Raw genomic sequence first — 22,385 nt, forward strand, 5'->3', positions numbered from 1 at the left:
TGAAAAGCAAATCAAGTATTTTAATTGTTTCTTAGTTCTTTATAACATAAAGGTTCTTAGCATTTATCTGGGAATAGACTGGGTTCCTTCGGGGCAGCACAGAATCTGTTCATCCAGGTATCCCCACCATCTGGCACAGGTAGGTCTGTTCACCCAGGTATCCCAACATCTGGCACATAGTAGGTGATCACAAGAGTAGGTGATCAACATGGTAGGCACTTGATAAATATATGTTGTAGCTCTAGTACCGTCTTTTATTGCCTACTTGCAGACTTGTGTCACATACTTTCCATGCACAAGTGTGTGTGTGCACACGCACACGTGCACACTAGGTTGTGAGCTCCCAGAGGAGAGGATTTGTGTCTTGTTCATCTCTGCATTCCCTAAAGAACCACCAGATAGCAGGTGATAATTAAATGATCACTAAATTGAACAGCACAAGGATTTTAACTTCTCTTACTTGATTCATATGCCCTTCGCCCACCCCACCTTGTCCATTTGGCTCTGAGACCAGACTGCCTAAAACCATCACATCAATCTAATCACGTATTTGAAAGCCAGAGACCTTGAAATTATTTAAATCAAGTTCAGAATTACATTTTTAAATTTACTCCAGCCATCTCATAAGTAGATTTAGCAACTAGCTAACTGCTATCCCAAGAGGAAGAAAAAAAAAAATAAAACCCAATAGCATAAGCCTAATGAATGTGGTCAGACATACCATGTAACAGATGTCCAACGTACTGCCATGAGCTTAAATCATAAATATGATGGCTCTGTTTGACATAGCAAAATATATTAGAAGTGTTTCATCGGTCACTGGGCAACTTGGTAGATGGGAGGGGAACGATCCTGAAAAATGTAGGAGCTCTGACCAGGAGCATCTCACAAGGAGCCCTGGAGAAACACAGATAATCTGTTTGCAATGATTCATCAAGTTGGTTCTTTGTTTCCCTAATTTGAGTGTCAAGTGCAACCATACAATAAAGAATTGCCAAGACCCGATAAGATTCTCTTCTGGCTGCTGCTTTTCCTGCCCTAACAACTGGTACTATTCATGCCTAGAGCACAAGTTGAATAAATAGCTTCAAGGCTGGCAATATTGGATGTGTTTTGAATTTTTTGTTTTCCCTTAAAAGGCAAAATCCTATGTGTGTCTTGCCTTCCCCCAAACACATTGCATGGATAGTCACTGTGGTACCAATAATTTTAACTTTCTTAATACTAAGTATGGAAGGATGCCTCATAAGTTAAAAATAGTTCCTGTTGTATCATCAGTGGAGCAATGGATTACTGAAGATTAAAAAATGATTGTAATGCCTTTTTTGGCCTTGAGAAAGCTCTTATTGTGCCTATGGTTCAGTTGGCTTGCTGATCATTTCCATCTTAATGTAATCTTTAACATTACACTGCTACAGGTGAGGTGTTAAGTAAAGCAGTAAGACAACTATTCTCGCTGAGCAATTTCACAAGAAATATGTTTTTTTGACTAAATTAGACATTTAACAAATGCCATTTGTAATTCAGCCCGGGGAGGAGGAGGGAGAATGTCCTTAAAACAAGCTATTGATGTGAACTTCCCAACATAAGACAATAATTTTTAAAATTTTTAATCTATATTCTAAGTGTGAAATTATGTACTGTCAGTGCAATAGACCAATACAAGGAGAACACCAAAGTCCTTAGGAGTCTTAAAAAATAAACAGTAAGCAGTTTTATCTCCAGCAGCCAGAAATCTTTCCTCACAATTAGGAAGAATCTACAGGTCCAGTTAATCATGTGGCTATGATGTGCTGAATGTTTCTAACACTTAAAATCATTTAAATGACGGCTAGAAACCTCAAAGTTCTGTGAGAAATATAAACTGTAATATTTAAAATAAGGAAATGAATTAAATAATTTAGATGAAAATTTAGATATAAAGGTTGCATGACAGTAGCCGGCTTTAAAAAGTAAAATACAGGGGGATGTTAGAAAGCCTACAATCAGACAGCTGAAATAATAAATAATTTTTTGGAAAAATTATTTCCTGTCAGATTTCCCCATGCTAGAAGCATAAATGCAAAAACTATAAATAGAGCAAGTGACATTTGGACAGTTGACTTGTTTTTATCAAAATTACAAAAAGAATTTAGTTTGAAAATTTTCAAATAGCTATCGTGTTCTGAATCCAAGTGGGTTCTCCTTCCTTTTTACTTGATGACTTCATAAAAGATAAATAAGCCCTCGGACCAATAGGTGGGTACCCTAGCACGGTTAACTCTCTCGCCCCAGAAATTCCACTAGGCTGAAAAGATTATTACTTGGGGGCGGGAAGGGGCGAGGCAGAGGTCTTTAGGACCCAGCAGGCGGCGGCAGGCGGCAGTTGTGTAGATCACTGAGAGACTACGAGGGTCCGGTTCAGTTTTAATTCTGTCTCTAATCTCTGCAACAGCCGCGCTTCCTGGGTCCCGCGGCTCTCCTACCCACTCAGGCGCCGCCGCCGGCCGGCGAAAATCAGAGCCGCCCGCCCCCTCATCACCCACCATGGAAACCCTCCAAGAAAAAGTGGCTCCGGACGCGTGTGCCTGAGGATTCCTCACAAAAGAGGTGCCCAAAATGAAGACCCTGATGGTGAGTCATTTGTGGCAACTCCTCTGAGCAGAGGCGGGGACCCCCGGACGCGGCGTCCTCAGGGCGCACGGGAGAGCTCCAGGGGCGCCTAACCCTGCGCCGCGAGGTCGCTAGTTACAAAAGGACAACTTTCCACCTGCTCCGTGTCCCCTTCCGGTTCTCCGGTTCTGCCTGGCTCGGAATCCCAGAGCCGAGGTGGGAACTCGGCTTGCCTCGGCTTCTGGATCTCAGGCGAGAGGTCTGGGGACCTACGGAGAACTGGAGAAGCGGTGGAGAGGTGGGCGCGTGGCTCGGGGGCAGGGGGATGCCCAAAAGCAACAGCCTGGCAAAAACTAAGAGGGGCGGGGAAGGGGGGGGGACCTTTGCAGACTTTGTTGGTTTTCTTGTCGGATTTCAAACTTGCAAGAATCGCGGAGGTAGAGCCGCGCGGGTCCAGAAAGGACCGGGTGCGAGGGCTAGAGGGTTCCAGCCGCCGAGCTGGGGGAGGGAGGTCCCTCCGAGAAGTCCGAGCCCACCTCTGCCCCGGCAGCCGGCGCACTTTCCCTCCCCTAGCCGGGCGCCGCGCACCACCTGCCCTCTGCCGAGAGATCTGGGAGGTGGCGTCGGCCGAGAGCAGCAACGCTCGGGAGCATCCCCTGCCGTACGCGCGGGGACGGTGCCTCCCCTGCCCCGGCCGCGCGCGGGGGACTGGGATCCGGGCCACCTCCCTCCAGCCTCGGGCCTCCCCCGCGCGTCTGACCGTCTCGCGCGTGTCCCCGCCGGCGCGCTCCTCCGGGGCTGCCTCTCAGCGGCTCTCCTCTGCTCTCTCCCGCCCGCCCGCCCGCAGCGCCATGGTCTGGCTGTGTGTTTAGCGCTCACCACCATGTGCACCAGCTTGTTGCTCGTGTACAGCAGCCTCGGCGGCCAGAAGGAGCGGCCCCCGCAGCAGCAGCAGCAGCAGCCGCAGCAGGCGGCGGCGACCGGCAGCGCGCAGCCGTCGGCGGAGAGCAGCCCCCCCTCGAGGCCCCGGGCCCCCGCGGGACCGCAGCCGCTGGACGGATACCTCGGCGTGAGGGACCACAAGGTGACAGCTCGCTCGCCGGCGCGCACGCCACCCAGCCAGGGGATCCCGCACACCTGAGCCTGCCCCCTTTCCCGGGGCTGGGAGGCGCCGTGAGTAGGTGCCATTCGGAGGATGCAAGGGGGAGCGGACCGGCTGGGGTGGGGAGGGATAGTTCCTTCTCGGTGTGAATTCCTGTTTGGAGTCGGAGGTAAAGTTTTTCCGGGAAGAGGGGTGAGACGAGTGGACCCAAAGCTCAGTTTCCTTACAGGAACTGGCCTGGAAGTAGAACCTTCTGGTCCCCAGAACTGCAACCGCGGGTGGGTGCCGGGTGCCTGAAGCGTCGGTTTGGCGGCCCAGTCGCGCGGGGGTGGGAGGAGAGCCGGGATCGCGCGCGTAACGCCGGAGCGTGGCCCGCGGGGAACTGGAGGGTGAGTGGCAGCCAGTCCGCGGCGGCTGCTCCGAGATTCCTCTCTGATCTGGGCGCTCCGGCTTGCTCTGGGCAGAATTACCACCGCCTTGGGGAGCGGTCCCAGGCAGGCGCGGAAGGCTGGAGGCACAAACTCAGCTTCCATTGGCTTGAAAACTCATCATTGAGGACCTGTTTTTCTCTGCCTTCCGGGAAGCCACAGCACGGCTTGGCTAATAATTAATAAGATGAATTTTTTTTTTTTTAAATTGAGCCTCCTTCCCCCCCCAAGTGATAAATCTCTGGTTTTAGTGCGCGAAGCCTCTGGGAGAATTCTAATCAAGTTCCCTGATTCTGAATAGATATTTTAATATAGTTTAAATATATATTCCCCATTATTTGAAGCTGCTAATATGTTTTTATTAAAACACAATTCCACTCTGTATCTGCTCTAAAAAGGCTGGAGGATTTCTTGAAACCACCCAGCTATTCCGCTTTTTATATTACTCGATTTTATATTTGTGAACTAAAGTATTATTTAGCAGGTGGTCCTTTTCCGTGAAAAGATTGGTCTTAACCGTTATGAAAAAGTCAAACTTTTTTTAAGTGACAGTCAAAATATTTCCACTCATTTGTGCAATGCATATTGCAAAGAGGATTTTGGGGGTAAACATTCTATGCAGCTGCTAGGGATCTTTGAATGCTTGTGGGAAAAAAACCAACATATCATGAAATGTGGATGGATAGATAGATAGACCAATAGGTATAATGTATAAGAAATGCTAGGTATAAAACAGTACTGTTGGGGTACAGAAATGAGAACCATTACTGTCCAGGAAGGGTTAAGGACATTCTCTCTGAAAAGGTAGACTTTGCCCTGGGGAGAATTTGGGGAAGCAGAAAAGAGGAAGGGATTTCTTTAGGAGGTGATTTGGGGACTGGGGAGAGGGCTAGTAATAAAATCTTGAAATCAAAAGTAGAGAGGGTCTTCAGTTTTTCAATAACAGCTTCACTTTTCTCTTTAAGATGTTGCTTGATTACATTCTTTGTATTTCTAAGCAACCTATAAGGGCTGGAGTTCTAGAAAACTTTAGACATTGGCTTCTGACTGGATGGATGTGATGTTCATGTGTAACTGGTATAGGATGAATATATTGAACTTGGTGGATTTTCATGGTGTTGTTTAGTGGAAATGGCTGTATAGCACTTGTGAAGCTTTGATTAATGGGGTGTCAAAAGGTAAATTTGCTGAAAGCTTTGATCTGCCTTTGGGATGGTATTCCTAATACTTTTCTTCCTGTGTTCTGCTGGATGGACAGCAGCTAAGAATATTGATAGCATACGGCAAAATATGATACCCTCATGTTTGTTTTCAAAAATGGTGTTTATTCATGTAAATATATTGGATTCCATTTTCAGTGGATTGGAGTATTATTCATTAAAATGAAAAACAGCTCTTTTTTGAAAGGAATGGTGAAACTCTTTATGAGAAATTGGGCTAATCTATAGTAAAGGGTTTTATAAACTGTGATGTGTTATATGGATGATAAATGTGCGAAAGTTCTTAAAAATTCTTAAAAGAGAATTATAAACGTGACCAGGAAGGTCTTTGCATCCAATGAATACCAGTGGAATTCTTCCATAGAAAACCAATAGGGTCTTCAAATTCCATGCTCCAAGGATTCAAGATTTTACCCCACCCTAAGCAAAAGAACAAATGCAAATCTTTTTTTTTTTTTTTAAACAAATACAAATCTTAAAATCTATGCCTTCTCTCTAGGCATTATTCCAGTTGTCCCACTGAACCACATGAAAACTTCTCAAAATGTCATCACTTGACTGCTGGCTGGAAATTGGATGAAGTTTTATTTTTGAGGGTTATAGGAAGGTTCATGTAGTGTTAAGTTGTTATTTACTTCGGTTTATTTAAGATCTTCCAATAGTCTTGCTTAAGCAGAGGTAGAAATTTGTTAGAATATTGCTAGGATTTTTTTTTTTTTCCAGATTAACACAGGAGAGGTTAAGAAATCAGGATTTTCTATTCTCATTATGTTGCCAATGATGCCCTGATTGCTTTTTTTTTTCCCTCTCATATCAGGCCTTAGAAAAATTATAGGATGTGCTGAATGTGATGACCTCCAAGCCATATGCTGCTGCATACTGAATCAGAATTCCAACAGACTTTATTTGCCATTGATTTACAGAATCTGGAAAGAGTTACAGATACCATTGAGGAAAATATTCACATCTCCATGGCTGGTGGTCCAGAAGTCTGATAAATACGTAGTGTTTATGTTCAGTTACATGGTGGTATTAACATTATAGCTCTAAGATTAAATTCAACAGGTGGTCCTAATCCCCAACACCTGAATTTCTCAAATTACAGCCTGTCTGCAATGATAGTCTTGTCTCATACGGCTGCAGACTAAATTACTGTTGAGATTAAATCACTGTGTGCTTTTGTTGAAAGACATGCTGCAAGTCAAGCCGGTGATGAGCAATGTGTGTTGAAGCTTAAAATATCACTTTCCATGGTCATATTCTCTCCTTCCCCGTTCACAAACGATGTGAGCTGAAATTGTAATTCCAGTGTGACTAAGTGAAGGCTACTTGGAGTTTCTTGTGATAATGAAGACATTTCATTTTCTGTTAGAGAGATTCTTTCTCTTCATTTCCAACCCTTTTCCCCAGACCTCTTCCCACCAACGTTTCACCAACTCGTTTCAATCTTGTTTGCATCTGTCACTGCCGGTACTGTATCTGTATCTGCCATTAGTGTTCTGGTCCCCAGTTTTGGAGCCACTGATTTCTAAGCAGATCAGCCAGACAACAAGCAAAGTCAATTTTCATGCCTTTAGAAACCTTCTGTATTTAGAACTATGGCATAATGTATAACCAAACTAAAGCATGCGGGGGTGTGTGTGCGCACACAAACGCATATAGACAGACACACACACACTAAATCAAGCAACCTTCAGAGAAAAGCTTCAACTCTCCCAGCAGAGTGGAAGGGAACATGGAGTGTATTCTGTTTCCAGCCTGGATCTGGTCTGGATAGATAAAGTCATTTGCTGTCTGGTGGACCCTGTGAAATGAAACTATGAGCGGATTCCCATTTCCAGTGGACAGGAGCCCTTATCACAGGAGGCCCACTTGTCACCTGGGCTGCCCTTTTCTAAGATGGTTTATGAAGGAGCAGTGATCAATGGGGTCTGAAGCTGAGCTGCTATCTCCTTGCTTCAGTAGTAGCTCCCAGGAACGGATTTTACACATACTAATAACATGCTTGTCCTTGGTTCTTTCTTTCCTTAAGCACTCAGTTATTCAGACAAAACGGAACTGCTGGGAGGTAACAGTATGTTTGCTATTAATTCACAGATGTCCAGCTGGAGTGATAGGACAAGTCAATGTAAGAGTTGAAAAATAGTTCAAAACCAGAAAAAAGGCACATGACATATAACTTACTTTAGAATTATTCTTCCTTTTAAAAAGTATATAAATGCTCAAATATAAGTTTGTACCATTTATTAGACCCTGTTTTATAATATTTGAGGCATCCAATCAACGATTGATAATTTGGATCTCAAAATCAAAGTGAGCTCAAGTACTAAAATGTAGTAATTACTAAAATGTAATCTGCCAATTGCAGATGATGAAGCCCTATTAACACAAATCGGCAACCAAAAAGAATGATAAAATGAATGATTTTTCATGGGGGAGGAGTTGTGATAATGTGATTGCTTTTAACAGGAGAAGGGTTCATGTAATATTTGTTATAATATATAACCTTCCTTAATTCTAAGAGCCAGGAGTGTTTCTTCAGGTTCCCAAGGAATAATGCCAAGATACCCCCATGCCAAAGTCCAGACCACACTTGGTAAATAGGTCTGAGCTGGCTCCCTCTCCATTTCTGGGCATTCTGACCTCCTTGCTGGGCCTTGAAAACTCATTGTGCCTCAGGACCTTGGCATTTCTGTCCCCTCTCTCTGGAAAGCTCTTGCCCAATATTTTGTACATGATTGCTTCCTTCTGGTCATTCAGTCCTCAGATCACATGTCATTTTCTAGATCATACTCTTTAAATAGCTCTCTCCTTAACAGTCATACTCTATCAGCCTGTTTTATTTTCCTAATACTAGTTTAACAATATCTGAGCGAATCTCAAAGTTGTCTTTGGTATTGTTTCTCCACCACCTCCCCCCACCCCAGGTAGAATCTAAGAGCAATGATAGCAAAGTATTTATACATCTTGTTGACCAGTTTCACTCCAGGCTCTAGAATAATACTTGACACTTAATGATCACACAGCAGGTATTTATTGAAGGAAAGAAGAAAGCAGAGTGTATGGGGAGAGGAGAAAGACAAAGCTACCTCACCCTATGTAAACTCCCTTCGTTATAAGAAGCATCAGTGCAGTCCCAAGGCCCTGGTATGTCTCATCTTTCCTAATTTGGTTTTCTACTACTACACTACTAGTAATAATAATGGAAGGAAGATGAAGAAATGATTTAAAACAAGACTCTTTGAGAATGAGATTTAGGAGTTTACATTTTAGCAGGCTTCCCTTACAACTCTTATGCACATTAAAGTTTGAGAATCATCATTTGAAATGTTTTTAATCATCATAATGTGCAGTTCCATAGTTAATTTGTTTCTGGGTTTTTGAACTACTCATAGCCCAAAGTAAATATTCACTGAAGGCCTAATAGTTGCAAAATTGGGTATTCTGGAGGAAGAACAGAGTGTCTTCCATCAAAGTATCTTTGATCTAATTGGAGACAGAAGACAAAGAAGCAAGAAAGAAAGGTTAAGTAATAAAGCAAGTGCTGAATAATAATATGAAACCAGGAAACAATCAAGGCATTGACATTAAAAAGGAGCCAATTTCTGTGATCTTTCTCATCTATAAAATAAGTTAAATACTATTATTAATTGAGAAGTTATAAAACTTTCAAACTAAAATTGCACTTTTTAACCCTTTTTTATTGCGCGTATGTGTGTGTGTGTATGTATGTATGACATGAAATGAATACTTAATAAAAACTTGGATGTCAAAGCAACTTCAAAGAGGATAGTTGGGTTAAATTAAAAATATTCAATCTCTTTATGATTTTCCTTAAGGGTAGCATAGGGTCTTCTGGAATCTTGAAGGGAGCTAACCCTATTGCCCTGTTCAACTCTTTCTGTCACATGGTGATCATGTCTTCCAAACCAAATCTCATAACTCATGGCTTGAGAAATTTGTGTTGGCCACAAGACAAAACATTTACCATCATATCTGTCATAGAAACATGACAACTGTTAAGGAGGAGACTTTCCATAGCCTGTAGGGTCAAGTAGCAACTCACTCTAATTCCCATCCTATGAATGCTGAGATGAAGCAAGATTGGAGATGAGAAACTACTGAAAATTAAAACCCATCACTAAACAACAAATCATTGAAACCTGCTGTACATCTACTATATACTCCTTGAGTAGCTGTGAAGAATCTTAAGTATAGAAAGACCAAGAATTATTAGTTCTTAAATAATGGTATTATTATCTATACCCTATGAACCTGATTCAAGAGAAGAATTCCATTAGGAGTGAGTTTAGGATCGAGTGACTGATAAAAACTTGAAGGTGGGGTTATTTATGAGAGGCACTCTGATTCTTCTTCATGAGCTCTTTAGTCCTAACCTCTTAGAGTAGGCCTGGGACAAATAAACATGTTTATTGTGTGCCCTATTCAGTATGGTTTCCCAAATTAAAGTCACAGGCATGCATATTCTTTCAGTTTAGACAACATATCCGCAGGGAAGCCCTCCCTGACTTATAGCCTGGGTTAGATCTAAGCTATATGTTTTGTGTTCATAGCCAGGATCCCATGGTAATACTTATTCCAGCTTATTGTTGTTTCTTATCTCAACTTGCCTGTCTTCCCTGCTCTACAGTCAGCTCTTGGAGGCCGGGATTTTTTTTTTCCCCCTCATTCATGTCATTGTATTCTCAACCTTTAATATAATGTCTGATATAGAATGGGTCTTCAGTAAGTATTTGTTGAATAAATGAGTATAAATGAGAAATTTTAATTTCTTCTAAACTAATTCCACCTGAAAAATTTCTATTTGGCACTATGACACACATACCATTTCCCCTGCCACCAGTTGTAGTTCTGTAACTATTGCATTTCTATGTACTTGTCCTAATCCGATCTCTTAAAACATACTCAGAGTTTTGAGCTGGAAGAAAAACTTGAAAATTCCCAAAAGGGGTTCACAAGTGCTTGTATGATTTGCTGAGTCTCCAGTGAGCGGCAGAGCTGGGGCTACAGTGTGGGTCTCTGACATGAATGTCATTACCATAGGGAAGTTTCAGTGCCAATATATTCTAAGCAGTGACTCAATATTATTTGAACAGAATTTATTAAAACGAAGAGCCTAGGCCTACCCAGTTATTGGAAAGAAATAAATATTTAAATATCTTACTATTCTGAAATGAATATGAGAATATGCCTCTGGGTATTCAAAAGAGCTTCCACCAACCACTGGCTTAGCAAGTGGGTACTTGAAAGTTCTCACAAAATGCATGGTACCCGTGTATTAGAACAATTGCAAATAAGAGTGGATTTTGCCTTTAAAAAGTAAACCAAGCCACAAGGACTGCCATGTTATTTGTGGAAAAATGTCATGAACAGATCACTCATTTAGCTGAATTACCTTCTCCACATGAAAACATCATCAGGTTAAGCAAGTGTTTGAAACACTGCCATTCTGCCAGTAACCATTGATTCCTCCTAAGTTCTGAGATGTAATACCTACTCTGAGGTAGAATTACTTTAGGCAGATAAGAAACCATTTTACCCATAGTAGGGAAAATTAACCTTGATAGTTGTTGAAGCTCAGTATGAAAATAGAACTTTTTATTATATTCTCTCTTAATGGCCAAGAAGGTGTCCATAGTGTTTCTGGGAAGCTCACAGAGTCTGAGAACACTCGGGCAGACTGAAATGCAGAGTTAAACCATTTTTTTAATAAGAAAGCATATTCAGGAAATTAATTGCACATATGGGGCCTCTCCACTGACTGAACTGCATTATTGCATTTCTAATTTACAGATCTGCTCATGTTTCTCGCTTGCCTCCAATGGCTTCCCATTGCCTAGAGGTTCAAGTTCAGACTTCACAGGCAGGCTCACAAGGCCCGATAGGGGTCTGTCTGGCCTAGTTCTCCAACCTCACTTCCCTTCTCCCCAAGCTCCACACACCCAGGGAATACATCTTGCTGTCTCACGCTTCCCTCTGCTTTTCCTCCATCATGGAATGCCCTTTCTCTTTTTTTCTCCCAGGTAGAGAACTAATCATTCATTAAGATCCAGCTCAAGCATCTCCTTTCCAGAGTCCTCCCACATATAACCTCTTTGCAGAGTAGATCCCACATAATTTTTTTTTTTAAAGATTTTATTTATTTATTTGACAGACACAGATCTTAAGTAGGCGGAGAGGCAGGCAGAGAGAGGGGAGGAAGCAGGCTCCCTGCTGAGCAGAGAGCCAGATGCAGACCTTGATCCCAGGACTCTGGGATCATGACCTGAGCCGAAGGCAGAGGCTTTAACCCACTGAGCCATCCAGGTACCCCTAGATCCCACATTCTTTTATGCCAGCCTTGCGTTGGTCAGTCAATCCCATATTGACTGAGTATCTCCGATGTGTTATACACAGGGGAGGAAATGAGAGGAAGGACATACCCCTGACCACAGGAAAGTCACAGTGGAGGAAATACTGTAATTGCTATTTGTTAGTAAGTGTTAAAATATTCTCTGTATCTTGTATCTGCTTCTTATCATACAATAATATTGTGGTTATTTGTCCACATGCTTGTCTCCCTGACTAGAATGTACATTTTTGTTTTTTAAAGATTTTATTTATTTGACAGACAGAGATCACAAGTAGGCAGAGAGAGAGGTGGAAGCAGGCTCCCTGCCCAGCAGAGAGCCCAACGTGGGGCTCGATCCCAGGACTTTGAGATCATGACCTGAGCCGAAGGCAAAGGCTTTAACCCACTGAGCCACCCAGATGCCCTAGACTGTACCTTTTTTAAGCCAAAGAATATAACTGAATCCATCCTGGTATCTCCAGAACCTAAAACTGTATCTCATATATATCAAAACTCAATAAATTTTTGTTGACTGTCAGATGAGAAGTGTCCTGTTGTAACAGTATATAATAGGAAGAGATTTGAACAAGTGTGGCTAATAGACTTACTAATCATAGGAATGGACAGAAGTGATAAGTAGGGGCAGAAGGACTTCACATATGTGATATTCATATCTTTAATTTTTAGTTCCCCTTTAAATACAGAGCAGCATCTGTTGACCCTTCAGAGTGGTAGACCAGGTGCTGAGATGTGGAAATGCCCATGTCCGAGGACAGTATGGTATCACGAGGCAGGGGACATATCCAAGCTTTTTACTTATTGTGAGCTCTTTGGCAAGTCACATGATGTCTAGGCCTGAGCTAGTCTGTGGAGGAGAAGAGTTAAATTCATTAATTACTTTTTTTACCAAGTAATATTGTGTACCCATATACCTGACATTGTGTTCAAGACCCAGGAGGCAACACTGAAAAGGTGTGATTCCCTAACTCCACGAAACTTATGTCTATTGAGAGGCAGATAAACAGACATGAAATTACAGTGCAGATTTGGGTATCAATATTTCCATGCTACGGAGGTTAGATTTTATCCTAAAAATTTTGAGGAAGTCTTTAAGGGTCAAATTATAGGAGTGACTCCAATCAAATGTATCTTCGAATGGATTAACATGGCTTCTGTGTGGCACAGGTCAGAACAGTTCTGGTTGAGTAGAAGAGGGCCAGTTAGCAGACCGTTGCTGTGATCTCAGTGAATAATGCTGGTAGCCAGAGGAGGAAGAGACCCTAAGTTTCTGCCCACCTTATGTTTGTGTGGTTGCCCACCCCACCACATCAGTGTAGACTGTCTGGATGCGGCTCTCAATCAGCAGCTTAGTGGTTCAAGACTGCCTCTAAGGAGTTAGCAAAGAGAGTTGGAGAGTGATCCCAGATGGCACTCCAACGTTGTCTAATTTTGAACCTCACTGTGTATCTTAATACCACACATTGGAGCAAAACAATGGTGTTAATGGTTAAGGCCAAAGCAAGCCATTTCTGGAGATTCTATAATGCATACTGGCCTCCCAGGAATTAAAGTTTCCATCTGCAGCACAGCCAGTGGGGTGTGGGATGAGTGTACTGCCAGAGACTCTTATATAACAGTTCTACTCTGGAGAGACTTGCTTCTAGAATAACCTTGTCAAGTTGTTGCACGATAGATCTTACTGCGTATAGATCTGTTGGAAGTATGGGGTAGAGAGTGATTTCCTCCTTCCTTTCCCAAAGACTTACAGAGAGAACAATTGTCTTTCTTCTAAATCACTTCGTTGTTAACAACTTCTAGGAAACGGCAAGTTTCTGTTTCACTTGCATCAGAAGGAAATGGGCCATAAATTAATGGAAAATTCTTCAAGAGGGAGTCTGAGTCCTAATTCATTAAAAAAAAAAAAATGATTGGGAGTAAAAAAAAAAAAAGTAGATACTGGAACAAACTCTATTTTTATGGGGCCCATATGGGGTGACTTGGCCATGTCACACCTGCCAGGCTGCTGTCCGGGATTTCCAGTTGTCTCTCATTACCCATTACCCATAGTGTTTCCACTCAATACTGCAAATTATAAAGCTGGTTCATTTCATTTTTACTTCCCTTGTTTCAAGTTGTGAACAAAGTGCAGGAAGTGAGGACATTCAGCCAGAACATGGAAAAGGGAAAGAGGATTGTAGGAATTTGTATGTGTTCACTTCTAATGCCCCAGCCAGACTGATGAGCAAAGCTTTACTCTGATGCTCGAGCCATCACAAATCTCTTGAAGAAATATGCCCATTATTTTGATTTTTAATTAGTTAATTAATTTATTAATTTAACATCTTAATTTTGGTTTTTTTTTCAGTGTTCCAAGATTCATTGTTTATGCACCATACTCAGTGCTCCATGCAATATGTGCCTTCCTTAATACCCACCAACAGGCTCACATAACCCCTCATCCCCCTCCCCTCCAAACCCCTCAGTTTGTTTCTCAGAGTCCATACCTTTCATGCTTCATCTCACCCTCTGATTTCCTCCAATTCACTTTTCCTTTCCTTTTCCTAATGTCCTCCATGTTATTCCTTATGTTCCATAAGTAAGTGAAACTGTAGGATAATTGACTTTCTCTGCTTGACTTATTTCACTCAGCATAATCTCCTCCAGTCCTGTCCATGTTGATACAAAAGCTGGGTATTCATCCTTTCTGATGGAGGCATAATACTCTGTTGTATATATGGACCATATCTTTTTTATTCATTTGTTTGTTGAAAGGCATCTTGGCTCTTTCCACAGTTTGGCAATTGTGGACATTGCTGCTATAAACATTGGGGTACCGGTGACCTTTCTTTTCACTACATCTCTGTCTTTGGGGTAAATACCCAGTAGTGCAACTGCAGGGTCATAGATTAGCTCTATTTTTAATTTCTTAAGGAATCGTCACATTGCTTTCCAAAGTGGCTGTACCAACTTGCATTCCCACCAACCGTGTAAGAGGGTTCCCCTTTCTCCACATCCTCTCCAATGCATGTTGTTTCCTGTCCTGTTGATTTTAGTCATCCTAACTTGTGTAAGGTGGTATGTTAGTGTGGATTCTATTTGAATTTCCCTGATGGCTAGTGATGATGAACATTTTTTCATGTATCTGTTGGCCATGTGTATGTCTTCTTTGGAGAAGTGTCTGTTCATGTCTTCTGACCATTTTTTGATGTAATCATCTGTTTTGTGTGTGTTGTTTGAGGAGTTCTAAGATCTATATAGATAGCTTTATAGATCTTTATAGATATAGATATCAGCCCTTTGTAGTGTCGTTTGTGAATATCTTCTCCCATTCCGTGGGTTGCCTCTTAGTTTTGCCATATAGAAGCTTATTATTTTTATTGATGATTCTGTGTGGTTTGGGCTCAGTTTGAAATATGATGAGTCTTATCTCAAAAGTTCAGGATTTTCAGGACACCTGGGTGGCTCAGTTGTTTAAGTGGTTCCCTGCGGCTCAGGTCATGATCCCAGGGTCCTGGGATGAGTCCCACATCGGACTCCTTGCTCAGCGGGGAGGCTACTTCTTCCTCTGTCTGCCTCTCCCCTTCTTGTGCTCTCTCTGTCTCTCCCTGACAAATAAATAAAAATCTTTAAAAAAAAAAACCCACAATTTCAGAAATTTAAAGTTAAGAGAGAGCTGTCCTAGAGAACATGGTATCCTGACTGAATGGGCTACAGTAGTGAAGTATAAAGATAAAATAACAGGATCCAGGACCAAGAGTAAGGACCAGAGCAAGAAATAACACTAGTTGTTTCTTCACTGTTAGCAGAGGGCCCTCTTTCTGCCCATACAGACACAAAATGCTGACTGGGTTCTAGTAACAGAGGCTTGTCATGGGCTCTGTAGTATCTACGATGAGGTCACAGTTAACTTGACGTTATTATATTTGAATGTGGTTTGATGTGCTGTTTGGTAACAGAACAGAACATCAGAGGACAAAGGAATCACTTTGTCGAAATAAGTTCATGTAACCAGGATGGACAAGAGTTGGGGAGATTAACAACCAGGATTTTTTCTGAACTAACCACCATAGGATCCCTCTAAGATGATAAGCTCATGTCCTCGAGGGAGTTATGAATCTCAATACTGACTCTTCTGCCAAGTGAAGAGTTCTTCTTACTGGACCCACAGAGCATCCTGAAAGTGTCTCACTTACTAGAAGATGTGAAGGATGGAAAGGGACCAGATCTTAATTTATGTATCTTTCAGGGTATCCTGCCAATCTATGAACACCAAAACTCAGTAGCATTTCATGCAAATTGTGCCCAGGGACTATATTTGAGTACATGGGAAGCCTTCGATCTGGGAAAACCTTTCTCTGCTTCATCCTCACTATAGCATGTTGAAAAAGAAATAAGGAAGAAGAGAGCCAGGGTCGTCTTCTGAAAAGCAAACTTAACCCCCTGCCCGGTTGTAAATGCATGTGTATTAATTTTCTTCTCAAAATGGCAAGAAGTAAAAAGAAAACAGCAATTATTTATAAACCTACCACCAAGACACAACTATTGTTAGTAATTTTTTGTATTTCCTTTCAGAATTTTTCATATACATCAGATGTGTGTAAATGTGATGTTTTAATGTAATTCCTTCCCATTTTTTTTTATTCCTTTATGTAGGTTATGTGGGGTCTGTGTATTGTTTTGTCAATATGATGTCATCAGTGGTATAAAGGAGGGCATGAACTATCTGTTAGATCCTTACCTTGTTTGATAGCTTAAAACCAAAGCATATTCCAATTATAATTGGAATATTCAGGAAATATGTCTTGATAATTGTGCTAAATTCACCACTTATTAATCTTAAAGGTGTGTACATCCCTCTACTAGCTTGACATCCCCATTCTTTCCCTGTTGTTTACAGCCCTAAAGTACTTTTAAATTGTGGCTATGCCTCCTTCCCTAGCTTTGATCTCCTGCCTGTTTGCTCAGCTACGAATGTGTGCCAGAATTTTTTAAGTTTTAGGAATCATTCCCAGTAGCCCCTTAATCCTTCTTGTCACTTTTCTGTAAGTTCCTTCCAACCTATCAATCGTTATTTCAGGGGAATAGCCTGTGGCAAACTCCTTTAGGCTTCCAGGTCAGGGTTAGAGATGATGGTTGTCTTCATGGTCACTGGGTGGTTCCTGTCCAGATATGTATCTCAAGTTTGCCTTTATTTCCTGGGCTTCACTCTGTGGTTTGGTTCTCTGTCCATGTCTAGTACAAATCTAATCCTTGTCCATATACAGTACAGATATACTTGGACATAACTGTCTCTCTTAAAAAGAAATTTTATAGCACAAATTATTGTAATTATCACCTTCTTAATTAGCAAGTTTTCCTGTATTTTTCATCTTCATTTTATTAAACATCGTAATTCCCTTATCATATTTTAACCAACTTACTGAATTCTATGCCTGTTCTTCCTGACTGGTTTTTGTTTGTTTGTTTGTTAGTTTTGTACTCAAAGATGTCTTTGAGCTACTCTTAATTTCTTACATTTCTCAAATATGTGCTGTTATTTCTTCATTTAGGCATAATCTCAGGTCTTCTGTTACTCTTCTAGTCCACAAGTAGAATAATTCTGTCATTAGAGACGTCAGGACCTGCCTCTACTCTGATGGCTAACTGGCAGGAGATATATTTCCTATATCTTGGTTGGTAGCTTCTCAAGTCTGAAAACATGAGGTCTTTGCCAGCAAGCTCTTTATCAAACCAGTGCTTGTTTTTTTGCCCAAATTGTCTCTTTTATCCTCTTGATTGAGGCACCACTGAATCCTTCCCATCCATTTTAAAAAATATTTTTTATTGTGGTGACATATATATAACATAAAATTTAACATTTTAGCCATTTATAAGTGTATGATTCAGTGGCATTAACTACATTCCCGGCAACACTACCTATTTCCCAAAATTCTTCCTCACTCCAAACAGATTCAGTAACTATTAAGCAATAACTCCCCATTTTCTCTCCCTCCAGACCCTGGTAATATCTATTCTAGTTTCTGTCTTTAAGAATTTAGGCAAATTCTAGATAATTCATGGAAGTGGAGTAATTCAGTATTTGTCATTTTATTTTATTTGTTATTTCATTTCATTTAGAATAATGTTTCAAAGTTCACCCAAATCATTGAATGCATCAGAACTTTGTTCCTTTTAATAGGAATCAAAACGACAATGAGATACCACCTCACACCTGTCAGAATAGCTAAAATAAACAACGCAGAAAACAACACATGTTGGTGAGGATGCAGAGAAAGGGAAACCCTCTTACACTGTTGGTGGGCATGCAAACTGGGACAGCCCTATTGCAGTTCCTCAAAAAGTTAAAAATAGAACAAGCTGACAAGCTAGCAATTGCATTCAGGTATTTATCCAAAGGATACAAAAATACTGATTCAAAGGGAGCACATGCATGTCAATGTTTACAGCAGCATTATTAGAAATAGCCAAATTATAGGGAGGCCTGGCTGGTTCAGTTGAGAGCATGTAATACTTATCTAGGGATTATACCTTCGAAGCCCACGTTGGGTGTAGAGATTACTTAAAAATAAAAATCTTTAAAAAAATAGCTAAATTATGGAAAGAACCCAAATGTCCATCAACTGAGGAATGGATAAAGAAAATGTGTGTGTGTGTGTGTGTGTGTGTGTGTGTGTGTATGTGTGTACCCACACATGGAATATTACTCAACGATAAAAAGAACGAAATCTTGCCGTTTGCAATGGTGTGGCTGGAGCTAGAGTGTATTCTAGTTAAGTGAAACAAGTCAGAGAAAGACAAATACCATATGATTTCATTCATATGTAGAATTTAAGAAACAAAACAGATGAATTTAGGGGAAGGAAGAAAAAAAAAAACAACAGAGGGAGGGACACCTGGGTGGCTCTGTCGGTTAGGTGTCTACTTTTGGTTCAGGTCATGATCCTGGGGTCCTGGGATTGAGTCCCACATCAGGCTTCCTGCTCAGCAAGGAGCCTGCTTCTCTCTCTCTCAAATAAATAAATAAATCTTTAAAACACACACACACACACAAGACAAATCATAACAGACTATTAGCAGCCCTCAGTTTGCTGGAGTGAAGGGACATGACGGGATGGGTTAAATAGGTGATAGATATTAAGAGGGGCACTTGTGATGAGCACTGGGTGTTTTATGTAAGTGATGAATCACTAAATTCTGCTCTTGAAACCAATATTACACTGTATGTTAACTAACTAGAACTTGAAAAAAAACTTGAAACAACAAAAAAAAGAACTTTGTTCCTTCTTATGGTTGAATAATATTCTGTTGAATGGATATAGCACAATATGTTTATCCATTTATCTTTCAATGGACACTTGGATTATTTTCATCTATTGGCCATTGGGAATAAGCTGCAATGAACATTGGCGTTCTCATTCATTTTTTGAAGTACTCCCGTTTTTTTTTTTTCTTTTTACATCCCTGTGGAAATACCTGAGTCTCCAATTCCCATCACTGCATGCTTGTGCAGATCACTTTACTTCTAGCTATTGCCACCCCTATATAAATAAATAAACAGATAAATAAAAATAGGAAAATACATTAATTGCATTGATCATATTTCTTTCTTTTTTTTTTTTAATATTTTATTTATTTATTTGACAGAGAGAGATCAGAAGTAGGTAGAGAGGCAGGCAGAGATAGAGAGGAGGAAGCAGGCTCCCTGCCGAGCAGAGAGCCCGTTGCGGGACTCGATCCCAGGACCCCGAGATCATGACCTGAGCCGAAGGCAGCAACCTAACCCACTGAGCCACCCAGGCGCCCCGATCATATTTCTTTATGTAAAATGTAAACATTTTGAAAAATAGAAGGAAAGTGGAAATGTTTCCATCTTCCTAACACTTTGTGTAATGATATAATTTTGGTTTATGTCTGCCAGTTTTTTGCATTACATTCTTCATTTTCTTTAAACCTAAATTTGAGCCTGCTATGTGTTTTTTTTTTTTAAGTGCATGTGATTTTTTTGTCTGTTTTGTTTCCATTTGCTGATATTAAAATAGCCATTATGATTTATTTTAGTTAGCATTTGCCTTTCATATCTTTTCCCATTCTAAAATTTTCAATGTCTCTGTATTCTTACATTTTTTGTATATTATTACCTGCCCACAATATTTTCAGAGCCTGGGACAAGAGTGCAAATGGAGATCCACAGACACCCTAATTGCTTTCATTGTAATTATGTCTTCATTTAGGAAAGATTTTCAAGTTGAAAGGTTTATTTGACCTGTTGGAATTATGGATTTGATCAGAACCATTCTCTTGGTCATGTTATTGTTTGATCAAAATTAAATCTTCATTAGATAAAATGTGCATAATATCATGTTTCAGAATTTTATGTGGGTAATGTTCAGTAGAATTCTACTCACTCACATTATCTCCAATTTTTTAAAAATGTAGCAGACTTTCTCGAAGATTTTCTATTTTTCAGTTTCTCCCCTCCCCACGAAGTTTCTGTTCATATGTTCTATTTTATCAGAATCTCAAATTCTTATTTTACTCTCCTTCCCCCACATACAAGCTGAAGCAGTGACAAGTTCCATTTTAGCAGTAGTACAGCCCACAAATGGCATTTAAAAATAGTGGCCTTTTGTTTCAAAGACAGGGTAAGAAATGTGGTGAAGCATTTTTTCTGGGACCTGAATGGTATTAAGTACAGACTGGATACTTATGACTATGGATAATGCTACGACAGAATGAAAGAGGTGCCCAAATAGGCTTTAATATAATTTGTTCATTGTTTGTGATATGCTGTGTCCTTTTAGCAGTGCATCTCAAACATTAATGTGCATAGGAATCAGCTGAGGGTCTTATTAAAATCCAGATTCTGAATCTTTAGGTCTGACTTGGGAGCTGAGAACCTGCATTTCTAACAGTCACCCTGTGATGCTGCTACTGTTGTTCCAGGAACCACATTTTGAGTAGCAAAACTCTGAAGCACAGGGCCCACTTCAGGGGCCACATTCAACTGATATTAAGAATAATACTATGTATGTCCTATATGAATAGCATATAGCTGGAATTTATTTTTTAACCTAAATTTACAATCACTGTCTTTTAAGAGTTAAGTTTAGTTCATTTACATTTACTGTGATTTTTGCTATCTAATATATATATATTTATATATATATTTTAACCTTGAGCATTGGCTTTGTATTTGTCTATTTTTCTATGCTTTATTTTCCCTCTTTTTTTTCCCCCTTCCTCTGCATTGGTGGAGTTGAGGGGTAAGAAGGGGGATTGTCCCTGTCCCCACCTTATTTCCTTATTCCATTTTTTAGCCTGTACTCATTTGGAAGTTATATTCTTGATATTTATTTTCTTAATGTCATTCTTGAAATTTTAACATGCACTTACCAAAGTCTTAATTAATATCTTTATCCTCTTTTCAGACAATTCTAAGATCTTAGAATATTTGAACCTTGGTTAACCTGAACACTAATCTCACTACCATTTTATTAAAGTAGTTTAGTTCTCTTTTTAAAGTCTAACAAATTGGATATTAACATTATTATTGTTTTTCAAGATTTATTCATTTATTTGAGAGAGAGAGCACAAACAGGAGGGGCAGGTAGAGAGTAAAGCAGAGTCTGCACTGAGCACAGAACCTAACCCGGGGCTTGATCTCATGTCCCTGAGATCACAATCTGGATGCTCAAATGACTGAGCCACCCAGGCACCCACCCCAGCATTACTATTGTTTTTGTTTTAGTCAATGTTTATACAGATTTACCTGCATATTACAGATTTCTTTGCATCATTTCTTCTTGCAACTTAGATTTCCATTATCCTTTTTGCAATAATTTTTTTAGAAGTTTGACTGATGAAGATCTGCTGGTAGTAAATACAGTTTTAGTTAATCTAAACATATCTTTATTTTGTCCATGTTCTTGAAAGAGAATGTAATTCTAGATCATCAATTATTTTTGCTTGCAATATTTTGAAGACCTAATTTCTGTGGTTTCTTTCCCTCTCAGAGTTGATATTGAGCTCTTTGTCATCAGGCTAATTGTCATTGCATTTTAGGCAATCTAGACCGTTATTTCTTTAAATACATTGTCTCCTCTTTATTCTGTCTCTTCATTATATGTTATTTACTTGTCTCAGTGTAGTGCATTCTGGATAATTTCTTCTGATCTTTCAATTTGTTAATTCTGTATTCTTCTATGTCTAATCTGTTATTTAATGCATCCACCAAGAATTTTTTTCCAAGTCATTTTTATATTTTCCCCCCACATCATCCTTGTCTTTTTTCATAGCGTATTCTTTGTTACATTCATCTTCTGTATCTGATAACTCCAATATCTTAAATCATTAGGTGTCTAAGGAATTTTTGTTCTGATTTTATTCAAAGAACTTTATTGATTGATTTTGTTTGTTTGTTTGTGTTTGTGTGGGTACATATGTTTATCATGACTCTATGTTCATCTGGACTGTGCAGAAATCCTTAGTGACTTATGTTGAAAATGTGTTCCTCTAAAGAAAGCTTGCATTTGCTTCTGCCAAACTCCTAGGGGCCCTACCAACTAAGAGCTACCACTTTAAAATAAGCCTGACCTTCTGCATACATGTTGATAGAGTGAATATAAACTACAAATTTACATGATTTTTATGAATAGTTGAGGAAGATTTTTTTACCACTTTCACCCAGGGCC

At 40.2% G+C, this 22,385-nt stretch overlaps 1 protein-coding gene across 1 annotated transcript in view; it reads left to right on the forward strand.

Annotated features, from left to right (window-relative positions):
- The first annotated feature begins 2,347 nt into the window (after positions 1-2,347).
- ST6GALNAC5 (ST6 N-acetylgalactosaminide alpha-2,6-sialyltransferase 5) overlaps positions 2,348-22,385 on the forward strand; it is a 169,179-nt gene continuing 149,141 nt past the window's right edge. The window contains exons 1-2 of the mRNA XM_004758168.3: positions 2,348-2,613; positions 3,440-3,676. Of these exons, the coding sequence (XP_004758225.1) occupies positions 2,599-2,613; positions 3,440-3,676 (252 nt within the window). The 5' untranslated portion in view covers positions 2,348-2,598. The remainder of the gene's footprint in view (positions 2,614-3,439; positions 3,677-22,385) is intronic.

This window comes from Mustela putorius, unplaced genomic scaffold, assembly GCF_011764305.1.
Source record: "Mustela putorius furo isolate JIRA1106 unplaced genomic scaffold, ASM1176430v1.1 tig00003853_pilon_pilon_pilon, whole genome shotgun sequence".
NCBI lineage: Eukaryota > Metazoa > Chordata > Mammalia > Carnivora > Mustelidae > Mustela > Mustela putorius.